A 19,819-nucleotide genomic window follows, 5' to 3' on the forward strand; every position below is an offset into this window, starting at 1 on the left:
ATGCTGCTGTGTACTTAATTAATCGTCTTCCAACTAAAGTTTTGCAACGTCAAAGTCCATATGCTAAATTGTTTGAAAGAAATCCCAAATATGAATCTCTTAAAGTTTTTGGGTGTGCATGTTTTCCATATTTGCTTCCTTATAACACTAACAAATTATAGTTTCGGTCTAAGAAATGTGTTTTTCTAGGTTATTCACTAAATCATCAGCGATACCGGTGTCTTGATATTTCAACTGGTCGAGTCTACCTCTCTCGTCATATTGTATTTGATGAACATTCATTTCCTTTCAAAGAAGAGATGCTAAAACCTTCCCTCCCAACACTTACTTTTGACTTATTTGTGCCTTTAGTAGAGATGGTTACATTACCTTCACAAAATAATGCCAACCGTACCATACCTCCTATAGTACCCCACCATTCAATTCGTCACCACCTACATTGCCTCCTACAACTACCATACCAGACTCTCCTAATGAACCTGCCACCACCGAAACTGCTACCACTGAAACAACTGCACCTGCACCGTGCCGCTGATTGAATCTTGAGCCATCACATTCTATGGTTACAAGAGGCATAGATGGGGTCTTTATGCCAAACAAGAAGTATATATGCACTGCATGTTGCACCTGTTATTGAATCTGAACCAAGGTGTTTTAGTCAAGCAGTTAAGCAACAAGAATGGAGGAATGATATGGGAGTAGAATTTAATGCGTTGCAACAAAATGGGACATGGTCTTTGGTTCCAGCTCATCCGAATATGAATATTTTACCAAATTTGTGGGTGTTTCAGATAAAGAGCAGGGCTAATGGTTCAATTGAAAGACACAAGGCACGTCTTGTAGCGAATGGTTTTTACCAACAAGAAGGCTTCGACTACATCAAGACATTTAGTCCTGTAGTCAAACATTCTACAATTCGTACGGTTATTTCTTTGGTTGTTCACCACAATTGCCTAATTCGCCAATTAGATGTTCAGAATGCCTTCTTACATGGTTTTTTATATGAAAAGGTTTATATGAGACAACTAGCAGGCTTCGTTGATCCAAATTTTCCTAACCATGTGTGCAAGTTTCACAAGTCCTTATTTGGTTTAAAGCAAGCACCTCGTGTTTGGTTTAAACGCTTCTCTGACTACTTGGAGGATCTTGGTTTTCAAGAATCGAAAGTTGACTATTCATTATTTACTTTTCAGAAAGGGAAGCTACTCATTATCCTACTCATCTATGTCGACGATATTTTGATCACAGGAAACAATGCATCATATATAGCCAGGTTTATTCAACAACTTGGCAAACTATTTGCAATGAAGGACTTGGGACAACTGAATTTCTTTCTTGACATTAAAGCAACTTATGGAGATATATGGTGGATTATATTTAACTCAGACGAAGTACACAACTGATTTACTATAGTGTACAAAGTTTCTTAATGTCAAACCAGTCTCTTCTCCTACCCAAACTGGTAAGAAATTAAGCAAATATGATGGGGAATGTCTTCATGATGCTACTGAATATAGAAGTGTAGTTGGTGCTCTTCAGTACTTCACAATCACACGTCCTGATATTTCGTATGCTGTGAATCAAGTCTGCCAGTTCATGCACTAACCAACTACAACTCATTAGACTGTAGTCAAGCGCATTCTGAGATACTTAAAGCATACACATGATCACGGCCTTTTCTATACTGGCCTGGTTCTTTGAAACTAGAAGCTTATTTTGATGCGATTATGCTGGTAATCCAGATGATCATCATTCCACTGGAGGCTACTGCATATACCTTGGATACAATCCCATTACTTGGAGTGCTAAGAAACACCGCACTATATCTCGTTCAAGCACTGAGGCAAAGTATCGACAGTTGGCATATACAGCAGCCAAAATCTCTTGGTTGCGCACTTTGTTTAGAGATTTAAGAGTGCATTTGTCAACACCTCTCATTTGGTGTGACAATATCAGCTCCATTTCTTTAGCTTCCAATCCAGTGTTTCACTCCAAGATGAAGCACTCGGAAGTTGATTACTATTATGTTCGAGACAAAGTGGTTCGCAAAGAGCTTGATGTTCGCTATATTAGCACCATAGACCAAGTGGCAAATGTTTTCACAAAAGGCTTATCATCATCACGTTTTAAACAGTTAGCACACAAACTTATGTTGCGTACTCGCCCCATCAGCTTGAGGGGGAGTGATAGCCTAACCGAATCACCTCATATCAAGGAACAGATAGGAGCTGAAACTCCATAACCTTCTCTCCTGAAATATCTCTCAATCTTATTTGTAATGTACTCTTATCTTATAATTTCCAAGTATCGGGAAGAGATTTATCATATACATTTTATAAATATAACATGGAATACCACTGAAAACTCAAGTGGTTTGAAACCATCTTTATATAAACCTTTACATAGTACCAAAATGCCACGATATATATCATTTTTTGAAGAAACCGGCATCGACATTTAAGTTATATATTCCAGGTATGGGGAACTCACCCTACCACATATTTATCCCCATATATTGTGAAATTTTATATTTTTGCCGAAATATAGCGATATTTATCAAATATACCATTGAATTCTATTCATTCTTACCAAAGAAAAAAATATTTTATTGCTGAATTGAATACACTATTACTAAAATTGTTGTTTAAAACCTCAAGAGATAATCGAAATGGAAATAAGAAAGAAGAAGAAGAAGAGATCTCATTGAACAATTGAATTTAAAAGTAAAGCTTAGATCTAAAAAACTGTAGAGTAAAATAAGATAGAGATGGAACATAGAAACTTTATATTGGTTTTGAAATTGGAGTTTACCTATTAGGCTATTTCGATTGGGGAAGATTACGTATATTCAATAAGAAGTGGACTCAAAATCAGGAGCCCAATACATTTCTAGGCCCATCACTAACTATTCTCCTCTAGTGCTAGCCCTTTATGACAACTTAAGCTTTTAATATACTATATCTACTGTTCTAAAAATCGGTCTAGGCGGCCCCGCCTAGGCAGTCTCTAGGCGCTAGATGGTGCCCAACCGACTCGCCTAGGCCCTAGTTGTTTAAAAAATCGGTGGACCGACTAGGCAGGTCTAGGCGGACCGATTAGGCGGGTTTAGGCGGCCTCTAGGTGGTCCAGTCAAGTTTTTTTTTTTTTTTTTTTTGAATGATTAAATGTCGAAAAATAAAAGCCCGTGTAGGCTTAAGATTTGAATGAGTTTAAAAGACTTAAGTCTAATGTAAATTATATGTCACTATAACAAAGAGTATATTTTTAATATGAAGTCAATATTCCTCAACTATTACGTATTTTTGTAATATCTATTTTTGTTTGTGTTTATTTTTTGAGTTATGGTAAATAATTTTCTTCATTTCTTGTAGTATATGTGTATTACTATATATATTAGGAAAAATTATTTACCAGCTGCCTAGAAGGCCTAGGCACTCTCCCACCGCCCAACTACCACCTAACGTTTTTTAGAACACTAACTATATCTAATTGGTATTTTCCGAAATATATCGATATTCATGTCAAATTATCATAATTTCATTGGTTCCAAATCTCATTTTACCAACCCACCCCTTTAGAAATTATACAAACCAAAAGTATCGGAAATTGGCCCATCCGATATATTGCTTTGGCACAATACTATGTACTATGATTAGAACTGAATGTTCCTAAAAATCTAAAGAACTTACCATAAACACCTTGCATAGGAGAAAAACAATACTTGTGCTTATCTCCCATAATTACGAGTGAAAATAGTTCAATGTGGAAGTAATAAATTATTGTTTGCATTGGAAATGCTCTAAGACCACAATAATATTTTCTATTTCTCGACAAATTTGAAAATTAATTATGTAAATCCATATTCGATGAGAAATCAACACCACGAGGAGAGACAATAGCGTGATGTTCGGGTGGCTCATTCTTATATACCTCTTCATCTAACAGCCCAGCCGCCCAGGTTCTTATATATATATATACCACACCACCAATGAACCTGATACAACATATCCTACATACCTTAGACACCTTACAGTTCACCAAAAAAAAAAAAAAAGGAGCACCTTACCGTTGAAGTCCTTTATGCACGTTTAGTGTGGTTGTCACACAAATGTTGTTTCCACTCGTTTCATCGATCCTGAACCTGTTAATTGGTCAATTATAGTTTCAGCCATTTTCCGTAATCAAATTTGACATCCAAATGTGTTTCAAGTTTGATATCAATTTCATGAATCTAGACAACTTCCAGTTATTTGCTTCATAGAAACAAATAACTCATGTATGAACTCATGCCAAATACATGTGGGAATAGTCCCCAAATGCCTTTCCCACACTAGCATGCTCTTTGAGGTCCTCAATCGTATGTCCAAAGTAATTAAGTAATTATAAGACCAATTTTTTAGAATTAGTTGTACACTTCTAAGAAAAAATAGAGTAATTCACGTAACGTCTAATGAATTTCGAAATATATATATATGGTGAGAAAATGTAGATAACGTTTCTTTATCTCCACTCATTCGGTTTTCTCTTAAACAACTCCAAGTAAAATGTTTCTTCATTTAAAATTTTCGAGAGTTTTGTATTTGAGGGCATAGTATAAAATATCGCCATATGTAATGCAATATTTATTGAGATTTTAGCATGGATACAAAAATATTGCGATACGTGTAGAGATATATGAGACTGTAAATATTGACGATATTTCAATGATATTTATGATATTTTGAGATATATTGTGATATTTGATAATATTTGGCGATATATTGTATAGGTAACAATTTTATTTAATATTTATCATTATATTTCAAATAAATACAAAAGATATATCGTGATATATCAAAAAATATCTATAATATTCACGATATTTGCATATAAAACAATGTAAAATATTCACAAATTAAGAGAATGATATATTCACGATACATATAAAAAAATTGAATATTGATAAATACCCATATCCCGATATTTTGTACTATGTTTGAGTTACACGTTGCGTTTAGTCTTGTTTAGTCAACCTGTGTTGACCCTTGTCTTTGGGGTATAAATCTGTAACACTCATTTCCTGAACTTACAACAAACAAAACAAAACATTTTCGCACAGTACCTTTCAAGTCATCTCACACCATCTAGCCATTCTAGCTTCTGATATTCTGATCCATATGCACAGAATGGGTGGACAGTTGGGCGCTGCCTGTTTGGATGTATAGATACAGTCATACAGTCGGCTAATAGAAATAATCAAATCTTTCAATGAATACATTCGAGTTGCCCATCAAACCATAAACTAATAGTCTAATAGACTAACAAAATGAAAGTTACATGAGAGTCTAGGAACAGAATTAAATTTACCACAAGTCCAAAACCAATAAAAATCGGTTTATTACGTGTGTGGTCTTGGGTCATAGAAGAAATGGTGTGGTTGGCAACCCATTATCACGTTATCCCTCTCGTTTCCTTCTAAGTCCTATCTTCTCATCCTTCCAAATCCGTTACGCCATATGAAAAAATAATACTATATACAATATTTATACCACAAATATTAGATCTTATTTGTTATCAACCACAGGATTCCATCTCGTATAATCTAATCTGCCACGTGGACCTCATGTGGGCCATAACGTATTGTGTTTCGACTCAATAACAAAGCCTCTATAGGCTTATAAAACGTTACACTTTGGCTTTTCTCTTTCGCACATAGTTTATCCACTAAACTTGGAGTGGAAGTGGCTGCTGACTTTGAAGATATCGAAGTGAACTAGTTTTGGTGGTAGAGAAACAGGTAAGTTCTACTGAATTATGATTTTATTTTTGATCAGTTTGTTTCTCTGTTTTTTTGAGTTTAGTCTGAAAGCTTAAATTCACTTTATAAATTAAGGTTAGTCGAGTTAAATTTATTTTTCTTCTCTCTGCATGATAAGAATTCAAGGTGTTGATGTTACTTACGTACGATACTTTAATCATATATATGTACTTTGTGAACATGACACCGTCTGATTATTTTGTGGCTTATATAAGGCCCAGCCCATTTATGGCTAGACCTTCAATTTTGTCAGCCCGGCAATTTAATTGGTGTTTTCAAACTATTTTCTTACTGTGTTGAGTGTGTAATATATATATACCACGGTGAAAGAATTGACATTTTAACTGTGATTTTATTTTGTTTATTGAAATTGGCAGAAAAATCTTTAAATATGAACATGTCCATTTTCCAGTACCATAGTTGTAAATGACTAAATGTTGTATTATGTGTGGGTACTTTGGTTAAATTTTGCTGGTAAAAAAATCTACCTGGGCTGACGCTGCAGAGCATGTGGAATGAATCCAATGATAGTGTCAGTTTATTGAAATGAAGTATGGAACTATGGACTATGGATTTATGGAGTACTGATTTGTCCACATAGAAAACATGTCCTTGTGACTTTGTTAGTGTCACAAACAGACATTCTGATAATCAGATCCAACATTTTCATATTTCAAGACAACTACTATAGTGGTAAAAACATTAGATCAATAAGTCAGTAACCCCTATCGTTTTATTAGATAGATGAAAATGAGCTAGTACATATAGAAGAAATTTTGAGCCGCGACACTAATTTACAATTGGTTACTTTATTGTATGATTCATAGTAAAATCTTATGCCAAGCAATATCAGACTCCTTGAATTCAGCTAATTATGAGTTTATGACATTGTCAAGGTTTTAGGAGAAGATGGACAACTTCTATGCACCTGGAAGGCACCATCTTTTTGTTCCAGGACCTGTTAATATCCCGGAACCTGTCATTCGTGCAATGAACAGAAACAATGAAGATTACCGCTCCCCTGCTATTCCAGCCATGACAAAGACCCTACTTGAAGATGTGAAGAAAATTTTTAAGACGACAAGCGGAACACCATTTCTGATCCCTACCACAGGTATCATTTCAATTCTTACTTTGTGAATTCAGCTAGGCAGCTAGCAATGCATATATTTTTATACTAGTACCTTGCATAATCTCAAGGTTTCACAAAGAAGCTAAAGTGGCTTATGTAAGAAAAATAAAATAACTTTCCAGTTGTGGGCTTGTGGGTACATCATGTACCGTACATGGAAGCTCCAAAGCCAAACCAATTCTCAAGCTCAATGGTACCGAACCCAGAAGCCGCCCCTGCACGTGACAAAAATAAGAGTGGCAAACAATGAATTCCCTGCAATTGAGGTTTGTTGAGTGCCACTCAGTTTGAGACTTTAAGCGAAAGGGATTTTTGCATTTGCATGTGACTGGACTTTTGTTGAAGTGTCTGTCGTTGTTTGAGTTTACGTCTATGTTCTGTGTAGGTACTGGTGCATGGGAAAGTGCACTTACAAACACCTTATCTCCTGGTGATCGGACTATATCATTTCTGATTGGGCAATTCAGTCTTCTTTGGATTGATCAACAGCAACGCCTCAAATTCGATGTTGATGTTGTGGAGAGTGACTGGGGCCAAGGTGCTAATCTTGATATTCTGGCATCAAAATTAGCAGCAGACACAACACATACCATCAAGGCTGTTTGCATTGTTCACAATGAAACAGCTACTGGAGTTACCAATAATTTGGCTGCTGTAAGGGACATACTTGGTAAGCGAAAAATAAATTCACCAATACTAGGAAAATTTTGTGATTGACCAAAGTATTTTCTCCCCTGAGATAGTTGGCCTTCAATTCTGGTAAATAAGTTGGGACAAAATGCTTACTTACCTACATTTCTCTGCAGTGTAACCTTTCGAATTAGTCTACATCTAGTCTCTATTTCTTATCATGAAAATAAGGCATATTTTGAGACTGTCTAATCTTCCTTCAAACCTTCGCCATATATTGAAATTTATCAAAGAAGACTTATCATGTTGCAATTTGTGCTCTTGATTTTACAGATCACTACAGACATCCAGCATTGTTTCTTGTTGATGGAGTGTCCTCAATATGTGCTCTTGATTTCCGTATGGACGAATGGGGAATTGATGTAGCTTTAACAGGCTCTCAAAAGGCTCTTTCTCTTCCTACTGGAATGGGGATTGTGTGTGCTAGCCCCAAAGCACTAGAAGCAACCAAGACTGCCAAATCAGTAAGAGTTTTCTTTGACTGGAATGACTACTTGAAGTTCTATAAGATGGGAACATATTGGCCATACACTCCTTCCATTCAACTTCTTTATGGACTGAGAGCAGCTCTTGATCTCTTATTCGAGGAAGGACTTGATAATGTGATTGCAAGGCACAGTCGTTTAGGCAAAGCAACAAGGTCATGACCAAAAGTCTCTCATAGATTAGCTTGTGCTACTTTCTTTTTTTCATTTTTTCTTTACAAGTGATGGTATATTAATAGAACTATGGCATGCAGGCTTGCTGTTGAGGCATGGGGATTAAAAAATTGTACACAAAAGGAGGAATGGGTGAGTAACACCGTCACTGCAGTGGTTGTTCCACCTTACATTGATAGTTCAGAAATTGTTAGAAGGGGATGGAAGAGGTACAATTTAAGCTTGGGTCTGGGATTAAATAAAGTAGCAGGAAGGGTGTTCAGAATAGGGCATCTTGGCAACGTCAATGAGGTATGGGATATTGTTCTCATCTTCTACTCCTTAAAATTAAGTTGAACTTCTAAATACAGAATTTGCTACTGAATTGGATCCTAATCTATGTGATTAAACCCAATCTATGTTCAATTTGAAACTCTCATTGAGCTGAAGCCGTTTATTTCCATAGGCTTTTCTATCATTTTCACTTCTATCACACACTTACTAATTGTGAAATGGAGCTTGCTTCACACTTTGTTTGATCAAGGAATGTTTTGCTTTGCCTGTTTCTGCAGCTGCAACTGTTGGGTTGCCTGGCTGGTGTGGAAATGATACTCAAGGATGTAGGATACCCTGTTAAGCTGGGAAGTGGTGTCGCGGCAGCTTGCGCATACCTGCAGAACAACGTTCCTATGATCCCGTCGAGGATCTAGAATTGGTCTATGTAACTAAAATTCTTCTTCTCTTCATTTGCTTTGAACACTTGTGTAAAAAGTATAATCTCCTCTTTCTTTGCACTCTTGTGTGTGAAGCTTAAATACTCCGAACTCAAACTGCTTCATGCATATCCCTGTATTTAGACCTTCTTCTCATATCAACTCTTGGTGTTCACAACAGATTCCGTTGCTTTTTTTAGGAGAACATAATCTTTCATGACATCAAGTTGGACAGTAAATCAGTTAGAAGTTTAGAACTAGTTGGTTTTGAGTTTTGACTACAGGGAGACTTGAAGAAAATTCATTGGTATGGTGCAAGTGTGCAACAAAGTAATTTACTTTTACCTGTTGGAAAAGGGCATCTGATTCAGTAATTTACGCCCGTCTGAAACGAACCAACATGTTCCCTTACAAGGTAATGTTGCACTATGACCAACTCGCCTAAAGAGTCCTCATGCCTATACGAGCCATGGAAGATTAGTTAGTAAAGCTTAGAATCAGCTCAGGTTGGTTTAAAACTTTACCTATTCAAAAGATCATTCAGTTCAGTATTTAAAACTTAAACTTCAGTTGGTGTAAATGTGTAATTACCAATTTGAACAGGTTCATGCGCCCCCCCCCCCGGACCTTTTTTTTTTTTTGTGGACAATGGACAACAAGTCAACAATAACTGTTAGGGTTATAGGGAAATATTTTATCTTGACATGTAAACAAACTCAAAATCGTTAGGACATTTATAAGTTTTGAATTAGGCTAATTTTTTGTAGATATCTTATATATAATGGGAAAACTTGCCCCGTTTATTAGTCTCCGTATTCTCCATTTTAAAACAATCTTTTAAATCAAAAGGGTACCCAAAAGTTTCACCCTCCAAATTTTTTACCCTTCACATTCGAAGGGTAAATCGGTAATTTAAATATTTCCAGAACTATAAAACTCAACGTCTTCAGAAAACAAGACACCGTTTCGCGGTTTCCCTATTAAAATTAAAAAAAAAAAGTGTAAACCGTTCGTTTCTCTTCTTCGTTCCTGATATTCCCAAACACTTTCCCCCAACCAATGAAACATAAATTTAAATCCTAATTTCATTTTCAGAATCAAAGGTGCACATTTCCAGCACCTCGAAACTATCTCACGAAATAGAACACCATTTCGGGCTTCTTTTCCATTTCCAAAGACTAAAAAAGAGAGAAGCAATTCGTCTTCTCCATTCAGTTCTTAGGCTTATCCCCTCTGTAGATCCCCAATCTCTAACTTTCTCTGCGGAAACTGCGTTGTACGTTCAGTTTTCACTTTCATTTCAAATCGCCATTCCTTAATTTATCATCAGTTTTAAGATGATTTCTTCCCACCAATCGAGCAAATTAGCAAACGGTTTCTTCAGGTGCACCCTTCTTCTATTTTCTTCTTCTTTTTCTTTAAGTCTTTCTTGAGAATTCTTCTTTTTTATGTTATTGTTTAACTCTTTTTCATATTACACTATATAAGATTGTTTATGAAAATGCCTAAGAAGATTTTACTGCCGCCTTTTTCACTTATCTATATGTTCTCACCAGGCATTCGAGTTCTAGAGAATTATATTACAGTTCAGTTTAATCACTATCGTATAGTGAAAGTTTTTGTTTAGTGAATCGGGAAACTTTTCGTCGTTTGTATTCACAATCCTATAACTTCTATTATTTTCATAATTAAAGATGAAATGGATAGACATGATCCTTTACAATGTGTAATGTATTTTTCTATAGTATTTTATTCTGTAAAAACTCTGTTTTTTTAACATATTTAGGTTCTGCTCTTTTAAAGTTTGAAGTTTGTGGGGCTTTAAGGAGCCGCCAAATATTTGACTTTTGGAACGACCCAAATGCAACCAATTTTAAAATGCATATGTAGGGTTTTAAACCCGTTCTTATCGTTTAAATTTCAAAGGTACGTTTCTAATCTCTATTGGAAAAAATGAATTTTTTTTTGTTGCTTATTGCTTTTCTCTTGCTTCCTTCCAGTTTTGAAGAAAGGGAAAGGAGTGGGAGCGGTGAAAGCCGAAACTTAAAGCGTGTATTGGTCAAGGGTATTGGTCAAAATGGTTAGTTTTTTTTTTTTTCATTTTGCAGTTATATTAAAGTTTTGGAGTGCTAGGTCTGATTTTGTTTTTTTTCATTTTGCAATTGAATTAGAGTTTTGGACTGCTTCGTCTGATTTCCTGATTTATATGGGGTTGTATGATGTTACTTTCAATGGGGTGAACATGAACCCTCAAAACTATGGTTCTGTTAGGCACTCAAGTAGTTATAGGATTTATATAGATTTAGAAGACCGTTTCTCTGCCCTTTGATCTTGCCCTTTGATCTTTCGATTTTTTTCTTTATAATTGGTTCTTTGGGGTGGCTCTTAAACTATTTTCTTGCTTCAAAGCAAAATTCAACTTTTCATCTAATTAGTTTAGAGGTGAGACCAATTCTTTTGTTATTTGATTTATATTTCAATTTAGTTGAATAGTGCATTTCTTAATTGTGAAAGTGGGTATTGAGAGAGATAGTATCAGCTTCATTAAATTAGATGTAAGAAGCCATTATAGGGTCGCTCTTTTAGAGTTTTTTTATTATTGCCGAATTCCTTTAGTAATTAATGTTTTATTACTGAGTTATTTCAAAGTAAAATTAGGCAATTAGTAATGTTAGTGAACCGAAAATAAAGCTTTGTGAATCACCATTGATTTGGATTAATGCACACTAAGACTATCGATATATGTCATATATGCCGTTCTCTTTCAAAAAATTATAATTAATCTTAGTTGTTGCAGGCTTGCATTATAGAAACCACTGTTTGTTTAATGTTGAACAAAGAATTGTATTTAATTAGCATTTGCAATTTGTTCAAACTAAAGTTAGTTGTACAATGAGATCAAAACATGTAGCATTGTAGTAAAATTTTGTCTGGAAAATGTGGAATGAGGCATTTGAAGGAAACTAAAAAGTCGTGAATGCTTAGCTTAAGCCATGCGAGCAGGGGTTAAACTAATTAGATTTGAACATGTATTGATACTAGGGGTTAGAAAAATCAGAAATAGAATGTAATTGGTATTAATCTAAACACCTTTAAAGAGGCATGCCCGAGTTGTTGAGCCACGCTTTATCCGCTGTAACATAGAGGCGTGGCCGAGCTAGCCTTTAACCTATCCACTCTCTTACCAAGTTTTAACATCCATGCTTTTTAGTCCTCTAAGCCTCTCATCTGTGCATCCAGGCTTCTTATCCTACTGGAATGCAACACGCTTTTTTCTTACGCTGTTGAAGCCTCCGAAGCTGCCTTTAAATGCCTTTCTTATCTTCTGCTTTTCATTGTTTGCTTTCCATCGTTAGCTAGGAAGGAAACATCTCTTCTCACTAAACCTAAAAATCCAACTATTCTTCTCTTCTCGCTAAACCCAAAATCTCCCCACTCTTCCAACTCTGTAATCTCTCCATTGCCCATGTATTGATCGCCAATTGTTTTTTTTTTTTTTTTTTTTTGCTCTACATCTAGCTGGACTATAGCTAAGTGGAGTTTTTTTTTTGTTGTTTGACTCTTTCTTGGTTTTCTTTGAAGAAGAAGAAGAAACAAAGTTACACATCACAACTTGGGTGCTTTATTTAATTTGCTATCAAGATATGTGATGAAATGGGTGTGGAACGTTTATGTAAATGGTTTTAAGATTTGGGGCCTGTTTACTTAATTTGTTTAGATTTTTGGATTTTGTACAAATTGTTATGTGGGTATGTCAAGATGCTCTAATACAGCTTCCAGCTTGAACACCATATGATCGGGTAGTCCTTTCACCATACTATTGGTTCATCTTCTGCGGAAGTATTTTGAACATTTACTTCATTAGTAGTTTTAGTTTATTTCCACTACATTCACGAAGAGAATCGATATCAGCTTTATCCAACCATGACACAGGATGAAAATGGGAGTCTGAGTTCTTCTTGACTTCCTCTTCAGTTGCCCTGGGTAGACTTTCTCTACACTCAGCCATGCTATTCCCTGAACATGTATAAACGTTCCAAATATCAGATTGCCTGAACATGCTATTGCCCTGGGTAATTCACAGCTTTGCACGCCGTTGTTAGCACAAGGGACAACTCAGCATAACCTGCGAGAGGGCTTGACAGCTTGGTGTTCGTTTTCCATCACATCTGATTTCTTCTCCGTTATCCTCACATCGAATTCTCTGGGATGAGCTACAACACAAGTCACTTCAGCTGTTATGTCCTCTTTAGTGGTTGGTCCTGTCTTCAGGTTTGATTCCTGAACCTCTGTCTGCATGAGAAGAGGCGATTTCCCATCAGGAAGGTTCCTTTCAGATGCACAAATTCTCTGGCTCTATCTGTTTCTGTAGAGCTCGGGCTTTTTGCTTTTCAAGATTATGGAAGCTAAATCTGCATTACCAGAAAAATATTTCTCCAATGAAAATTTTCTTCAAGGGTCATTAGTTATGGTTACACTTTCTGAGGTAAAACAGCAGTTATCGCCAATTTTTCTCTGGTCCAAACATGCATTGTTATGTCTCCACCCTGCATCCAGAGAAGGCAATAAAACGACCTCAGAAATCTTCATTTTGTTTCCCTGTGAAGAGTTTTCATGTGAAGCATCAAAACTTTTTGGAGTTTGCTCATCTAAAGGCTTCAATTAAGTTTTTTTCATTTTTTCCAGTTCATCTTGCACTGCGTTCGACTGTGCTCTAAAATCTGTCACAACATCCTCTGCTTCATTAAGCTACGCTTCAAGCTCTTCAATTTTCAATTTTTGTTTCAAAGATGTAATTTCCATATCAGCAGACGGTATATAATCAGTTGACAATAAACAGAACATGGTAAAAGAAATCAAAGGTGTGGAAGAGGGCTAAGAAACTTTTATTTGCATCCTAATCAGACAACTCAAGAGGTCAGTCTCATGGAAGGTCAGAGGACAAGGGAAATGAACGAAGAACTCAACATTCATTGTAACGCCGCAGTAAGTCTATTGCCTGTTAAAATGTTATTTTGTTGCCTCCGAATGGCTGGAACATTGTAGTACTCATTACTGACTGTTTCCTTCACACAAATGTATCAATTCACATAATATATCCATTCACACAAATGTAGTATGTTACTAATTTAAATCGTTCATTCTTTTTAAATACCAACTCTTCTTCGGGTGGCAAATCTCCTTACTGGTTATCAGGACATGGTTGGTCTTCTTCATGTACATAAGGTGGCTCAGATTCATACACAGGTATCGAGAACAGTGTCTCACCCTGTTAACTTTTGCCTACTATTTGTAAGCTGGAATGAGGTTACTGTCTTGCTGATATGCACCTGAAATCTGTACCCTCTCTTATTCACCACACACAAACATCTGCTTGCACTTCACTATCCCAGCATACTACAATGCTATTCAAGCCCTCAATCAGGCATAGCTGTTTTTCTTTAGAGCATATGTATGACTGGAATGTGGACTTTAATTATATGGTGCAAGTTGAGATTAATTAGGCTATACCACAGTCCTCGAACGCTTTAGGCCATGTTTGATTAATTGCTGCACATTTTATGTATCAAGTAGTTATACTTGAAACTCTGTAGGCATTTTGTTGATTGTTGAATTTGTCGAGATATCCCATGTACCATGAGATTTATTAAGTCTCCTCCCTGAATACGGATCATTTTGTATATCCTTTTATGTCAATCACTATATCTATGAGTTAATATTTTTCCTTGAATTGTAGACATTAAATTTATATCTTAAATAGTATACTGATATTTTATTTGTTTACCGGCCTATTAAAGTGTTAATTAATCAAGTCCATTTTCTATTCCACATTATACAAAACCACCCTCCTTTTTATTATTCACTTTCTGTGGTGGTCATTGCAGTAGTTGAGGTATTATATCATACTCAGAGTCACAATCAGACCATGGTGTGCGCGCTCTTGAACCATCTTTACAAGATGTAAAAAAGAATAAGAAGGTTCTGGTGCTCGGTACTGGATGGGCAGGGGCATTACTCTCCTGAAAGATCTGAATATTTCCTCCTATGATGTTCAGGTGGTGTCACCCCGTAATTATTTTGCATTTACCCCATTGTTGCCAAGTGTAACATGTGGTATAGTCGAAGCTCGCAGCATTGTGGACATGCAGTTGTGCCCGGTGAACTGAGATATCTAAATGAACAAAGATGGTTGCTGTTCTTGATCCATGCTTGCGGATGTTCGGCTCCAGAAGGAAAATGTCAATAAGTTAATTGTATAACTGTGCAGAAACTGTGGAAGCATATGAAAAGCTGCAAGTCAGATCGATGTTCAAATCCTCGCCATGGTAAGACCAAGATACTGACTGAGCATTATAAAAATTGCCACTACCTATGTTGTCCACTTTGTGTTCCAGTTCACCGTTATTTGGAGCTGCATAAAGCATGTAGTCGTCCTTCATCTGATTTGGGTTCATCATGGAAATCCATCAATGGTAGAGGTGCTGCTAAAGTAGCATTAAAGACTGATCAATTGACTGTTACAATTTCAGAAGATCTACAATCTCCGCTAAAATGATTAAAGACAGATCATTTCTCCAAGTCCTTCATGGATATGAGTGAAACAATTCCAGATTCAGTTCCTGGGGTGAATTTATCTCAAGTTTCTCAGGATGCCTAGCCAAGTATGCCAGATGATTGGCTTTCCCAATTCTGTTAAAGATGCAGCTGTGGAAAAGAAAGCTGAACTAACTGTAGGTTCTGGGCTAAAAAATCCTAACAGTAATGATACTAAAAAAGAGGAATCTCTGCATAGCCGCAATAGGGGGCTCGCTTCTGAATCGATTCTTCCGAATGAGCATCTTGGTCTTGCTTCCCGAGAGACCTTGGCATTCACTGAGAAACAGATTGACCAGGTTAAGCAGGAGATAAGGCAGGAAACAAGTAGCTCTACTGGGACGAAGTCAGGAAAGGCAAAAGTAAAGGGTGTATCAGTGACTGAACTCTTCACTCCACAGCAAATAAGGGAACATATTATGGGTCTTAAACAGTGGGTTGGTCAGGTTGGTATATTACTATATGGTTAAGAACAACTTTACTCCTAAAACCTGAGTTGTTGAGCAGAGAAGTAATTATCTCTAGCAAAGGTATCACATGTCTGCCATGGGGCATAAACACACACACACCAAAGGTATCACATATCTCTAGCAAGGCATGCTTCAACTCTTGATAATTGGAGTGACATTCGACCAGGTTTTGTTCCGAGAGTGGAGTGCCCCTTTTGATCATATTTTAGATTTTGTTAAGTCAGATGCAGTGTAATTTTATTATCTCTCTAAACACATTCTTTTATTCGTAATACAACTCCTTACTTGCGTGCAAAAAAATATTATAATATGTGTGTTCCATGGTATGCAAACTTATCTCGTATAGAGACAAGGTACTACCTTGACCAGTATGGTGGAGACGATGATGTTTGGATTGCAGAAGTACTATACAGGTAATTGATATTTTCATATACACTATGTGTAGTTTGGCCAATTGATGTAATAATTTATGAAGGATGCACGGGCTAAGGCTGGCTCCAACAATCCAACCTTCCATAAACTTTCACTACAGACTTAATTTTAAAACAATGTGCGAATTTTTTTGACTTCATTAAGATAATTTCCAATTAGTTCCTCACACCGACGGCTCCTCTATTGGATGCGCCAAAACCAAGAGAAGAGCAACCAGGACCTAGCAGTTGAAGTCCATATTAATATACATACTCTTCTAACAAATGTACTAAAACTAACCCCCAACCCACCCACCCACACACACAAAACAAGATGAAAATGTAATAGTTGAAGTCAACCTCCATTAAGCCACAAGGTGAGGGGACGAGTAAGAGGATCGACTGAATCAGCTTCAGCGAAATAGTAGAACAAAGCTCGGCCATGTTGTGCATCAGTTACTGTATTCCCAGAGTACTGTTTCAATGAAACATTGCTTGGTTGGTCGGAGTGCTGTTATAAGTTCACCATAAGATTTTGTAAAGAGTAAGAAAAAGAATAAGGATAAGGCTTTCAAAACCCCAAAAGCCATTTTCTGTGTGAATAAATTAAAGAGTGGTGAATAAGCATTGATAAAGCTTGATTTAAGCAAAAGGGTTTGTAGCATTGTTTGACTGAAAACTGGCATTGATATTTTTAATATTGTATAGATCTGGTTGTAAATTAACATTGGAACAAACGTTCGATGGATTTTATTATCGTCAGTAGAAACCAAGTTAGAAATACAGGACCATTATGTTTGTAGCGGTACTATCAAAGTATCAAGTATCAATGTCCATAGTCCATAGTCGTTTGTTTGATTACTTGCTACTTAGCTATAACATACATGTCCACAGTTATTTTTCAAGTTTTAACACTTCAATTTGTAGGAGTAGTAATAAGAGATGATCAAGGGCAAGTTCTACTAGCGTAGACTGGAGGCGATGGCCAAAGATCAGTTTTATAGCAAGAACTGAGAGCTATATATGCAGGCGGGATTAAAAGGTTGTCAAATGTTGCAGGTGCAGAAAATCATAGTGCCAGCAGATTCAATGAGGGCTATTAGAATTCTGAAGGATCAGGAGAAGGCGTCTTGGCATTGTGCATACTTACTAGCTGTGCACGCTATTAAAGCCATTTTGAGAAGTTTTTTAACTGCTCAAGAAAATGAGTTTGTAACTGACTATTTTGTACCTCCCCTTAACTCTCATGATTGAGGAGGATAAGAATGAGAGGGTTTAATTAAGATTCTAATGCCAGGTTGGGGTCAGCCATAGCCCCCTACTCTCTTCTAAAAAAAAATACATGTCCACAGTCATTTCTTCAAGGTACAAGGAATCAATAAACCAAAAGATTGATGGTCATTTGATAGGCAAGCGGCAGCAGATGTCAATACTTTAGGTGTACCAATATTGACTATAGAATGACTATGACTGACATTATCTTGGACTCCAGATACTTTCGGTGCGGGAGTGCAGGACCATCACACCATACAACGTTTGAGGATGAACAGAAGGGCGAATTGCAAGAACAAAAAAGTACCTATTCTGGCACTTAGATGATTGGGGAAGATAAGAAAGTATAGCTAAAAGCAAATGAAAACAAAGAGTTGGAAACGAGCAAACTCAACCCATCAGCTGTACAAAACACTACATGGATGGGGCAATGGCCAGCACATCGACTTTGATTATTTGTCGTTATACATACACTAATTGCTTAGCTAGAAGTCATATTATATTCGCTGTATCACGGACGTCGTCTGCTGATGGACTTAAAATTCGGATCAATCACTCTGACAGTGAGCCACTGGGTATACAAAACATAATGTTTATAGAGAGGTTTTCAATAATTTGCCTACAAATAACGCTTTAAAAACAGTGAAATGATTGTATTACGAGCTTTACAGCCTAATATAGTAGTGTTGCATTCATGGGTTTTCTTTTTTATAGATTCCGGGTGTAATATCGACGATGATCATTCACAACCCTCACATTTGTGAATACAATCCAAATTTTTTCTTTGGACTCGCCTAATATTCTCAAAGCTATAAAATTCGCTTTTGCAACTTATAGTTAAGCTTCATCTTTTAAAATAGCCTATTATGATATAACTCACCAACTATATTAGTGGCTACTCATCTTGGGACCTTGATTCAAAACTGCCAATTCATTGTCTAATATCCTTTCTTTCAAACTGTTTATGCTGAGTTTACTTCACCAATCAATGTTGCTGAATTTCATTGTGACTTCATGATTTCTGATTCAATGCAGCTAGCGATTAATGCATGGAACTCTACAAGATGGTGATTGAATGCAATTTCTGCCGGATTAAATGCCTTAACTATTTGCCTAGGCTTTATTGATCTTGCTCATCCATTTCGTCCGTCATGATAACAAATTAGTTTTGATATATTAATTTGATCATCGAGCATAAGTGGTCTCATTTCACATATGCATGTTATGCACTCATCTTTTATTATTTTGTCTTCCATTTCATTCAATTCTATCATTTGGATCTGAATACAAGTTTCATGGAATATCAACCAAACAATATTTTTACACCATCGCTCATTTGCTGCAATTGTATTGAACCTTATGTGATGGAAAAAAAAATACATAGTATGAGGTAATATTTTTTGATTTTAGTCATCTTACCAACCCTATATGTATATCTTCCCTATAAATGACATTATGAAACTCTTCTACATAGTTTATTCTCAAGTGCATATTTCTCGGTTATTTACAGATGATGATAAAATATGCTATTTCTTCTCGGCAAAAGTTCGATCTGATTGTTGTCATGTGTTACAATACAATATCAATTTTGCAAAGGAATTGTGAAAACACGTCGACTCGGACCCTTTTGTGAACACACTTTCAAAGTGTCAATGTACGACTGCACTACTTGAAGAAGTTGAATAGGAGCTGTCCCGGATTCACAACATAATTTCTACATGGAACTAACGAATTGGAGTTGTTACATGTACATAAACTTTGTAATCATATTATTTGTAATTTAATAATGACAAAAGAATTACGTTATCGCTTGATCCGTAAGCGGGGTGAGAGTTAATCCCCATGTAATGTAGGCAACCCAGAAGTTACTTGGGTACAGTGGCAACTAGATTTACAAAATAAAAAAAATACAAAAAAATAATAATAATAAAAATAAATCTTTATGAGCATGTAATAAGTATACTATTACTTTTAACGATATACTATTTTTTTTATTCTCTGAAACCATTTGGGTTAATAACCTAAGCCCATGCTTATTCAAGAATGAAAATAAAATACAGGCAAACAGATAGTTCCCTACTAAATGATTATAAAAATACAGGC

The 19,819-nt window shown here is 36.2% G+C and overlaps 1 protein-coding gene and 3 long non-coding RNA genes across 9 annotated transcripts; 2 read left to right on the top strand and 2 right to left on the bottom strand.

Moving 5' to 3' along the window:
• Positions 1–3,868: 3,868 nt before the first annotated feature.
• LOC147484334 (uncharacterized) lies at positions 3,869–5,189 on the bottom strand. The gene is made up of 3 exons (XR_015206254.1): positions 5,102–5,189; positions 4,067–4,141; positions 3,869–3,994 (listed from the first exon to the last, which is right to left on the bottom strand). It is a non-coding gene; the product is annotated as an uncharacterized LOC147484334 (long non-coding RNA).
• On the top strand, positions 4,963–9,150 carry AGT (alanine:glyoxylate aminotransferase). Its single transcript, XM_086580779.1, has 6 exons — positions 4,963–5,776; positions 6,694–6,911; positions 7,315–7,599; positions 7,893–8,259; positions 8,359–8,569; positions 8,830–9,150. The coding sequence occupies exons 2-6, from the start codon at positions 6,707–6,709 to the stop codon at positions 8,965–8,967; spliced, it is 1,206 nt and encodes a 401-aa protein (XP_086436905.1). The 5' UTR covers positions 4,963–5,776; positions 6,694–6,706; the 3' UTR covers positions 8,968–9,150.
• Positions 9,151–9,898: 748 nt separating this feature from the next.
• Positions 9,899–16,306, top strand: LOC147484336 (uncharacterized). 6 transcript variants are annotated; one of them, XR_015204984.1, is made up of 5 exons: positions 9,899–10,354; positions 10,971–11,050; positions 12,904–12,954; positions 13,055–14,217; positions 14,856–16,306. It is a non-coding gene; the product is annotated as an uncharacterized LOC147484336 (long non-coding RNA). The 6 variants fall into 6 exon arrangements; XR_015204985.1 differs by lacking the exon at positions 12,904–12,954 and having other exon boundaries at positions 9,900–10,354; XR_015204981.1 differs by having other exon boundaries at positions 9,903–10,354; positions 12,904–14,217.
• LOC147484337 (uncharacterized) lies at positions 14,716–18,357 on the bottom strand. The gene is made up of 2 exons (XR_015204986.1): positions 16,805–18,357; positions 14,716–15,843 (listed from the first exon to the last, which is right to left on the bottom strand). It is a non-coding gene; the product is annotated as an uncharacterized LOC147484337 (long non-coding RNA).
• Between the last annotated feature and the right edge of the window lie 1,462 nt (positions 18,358–19,819).

This window comes from Coptis chinensis, chromosome 8 (genome assembly GCF_015680905.1).
Source record: "Coptis chinensis isolate HL-2020 chromosome 8, ASM1568090v1, whole genome shotgun sequence".
Lineage (NCBI taxonomy): Eukaryota > Viridiplantae > Streptophyta > Magnoliopsida > Ranunculales > Ranunculaceae > Coptis > Coptis chinensis.

Excerpts from the sequence above, each read along its gene's own strand:
- AGT (XM_086580779.1), top strand. The coding sequence starts at position 6,707 with ATGGACAACTTCTATGCACCTGGAAGGCACCATCTTTTTGTTCCAGGA. Across the intron at positions 6,912-7,314 it reads ATTTCTGATCCCTACCACAG|GTACTGGTGCATGGGAAAGT; the intron begins GTATCATTTCAA and ends TGTTCTGTGTAG. Across the intron at positions 8,260-8,358 it reads CGTTTAGGCAAAGCAACAAG|GCTTGCTGTTGAGGCATGGG; the intron begins GTCATGACCAAA and ends TATGGCATGCAG.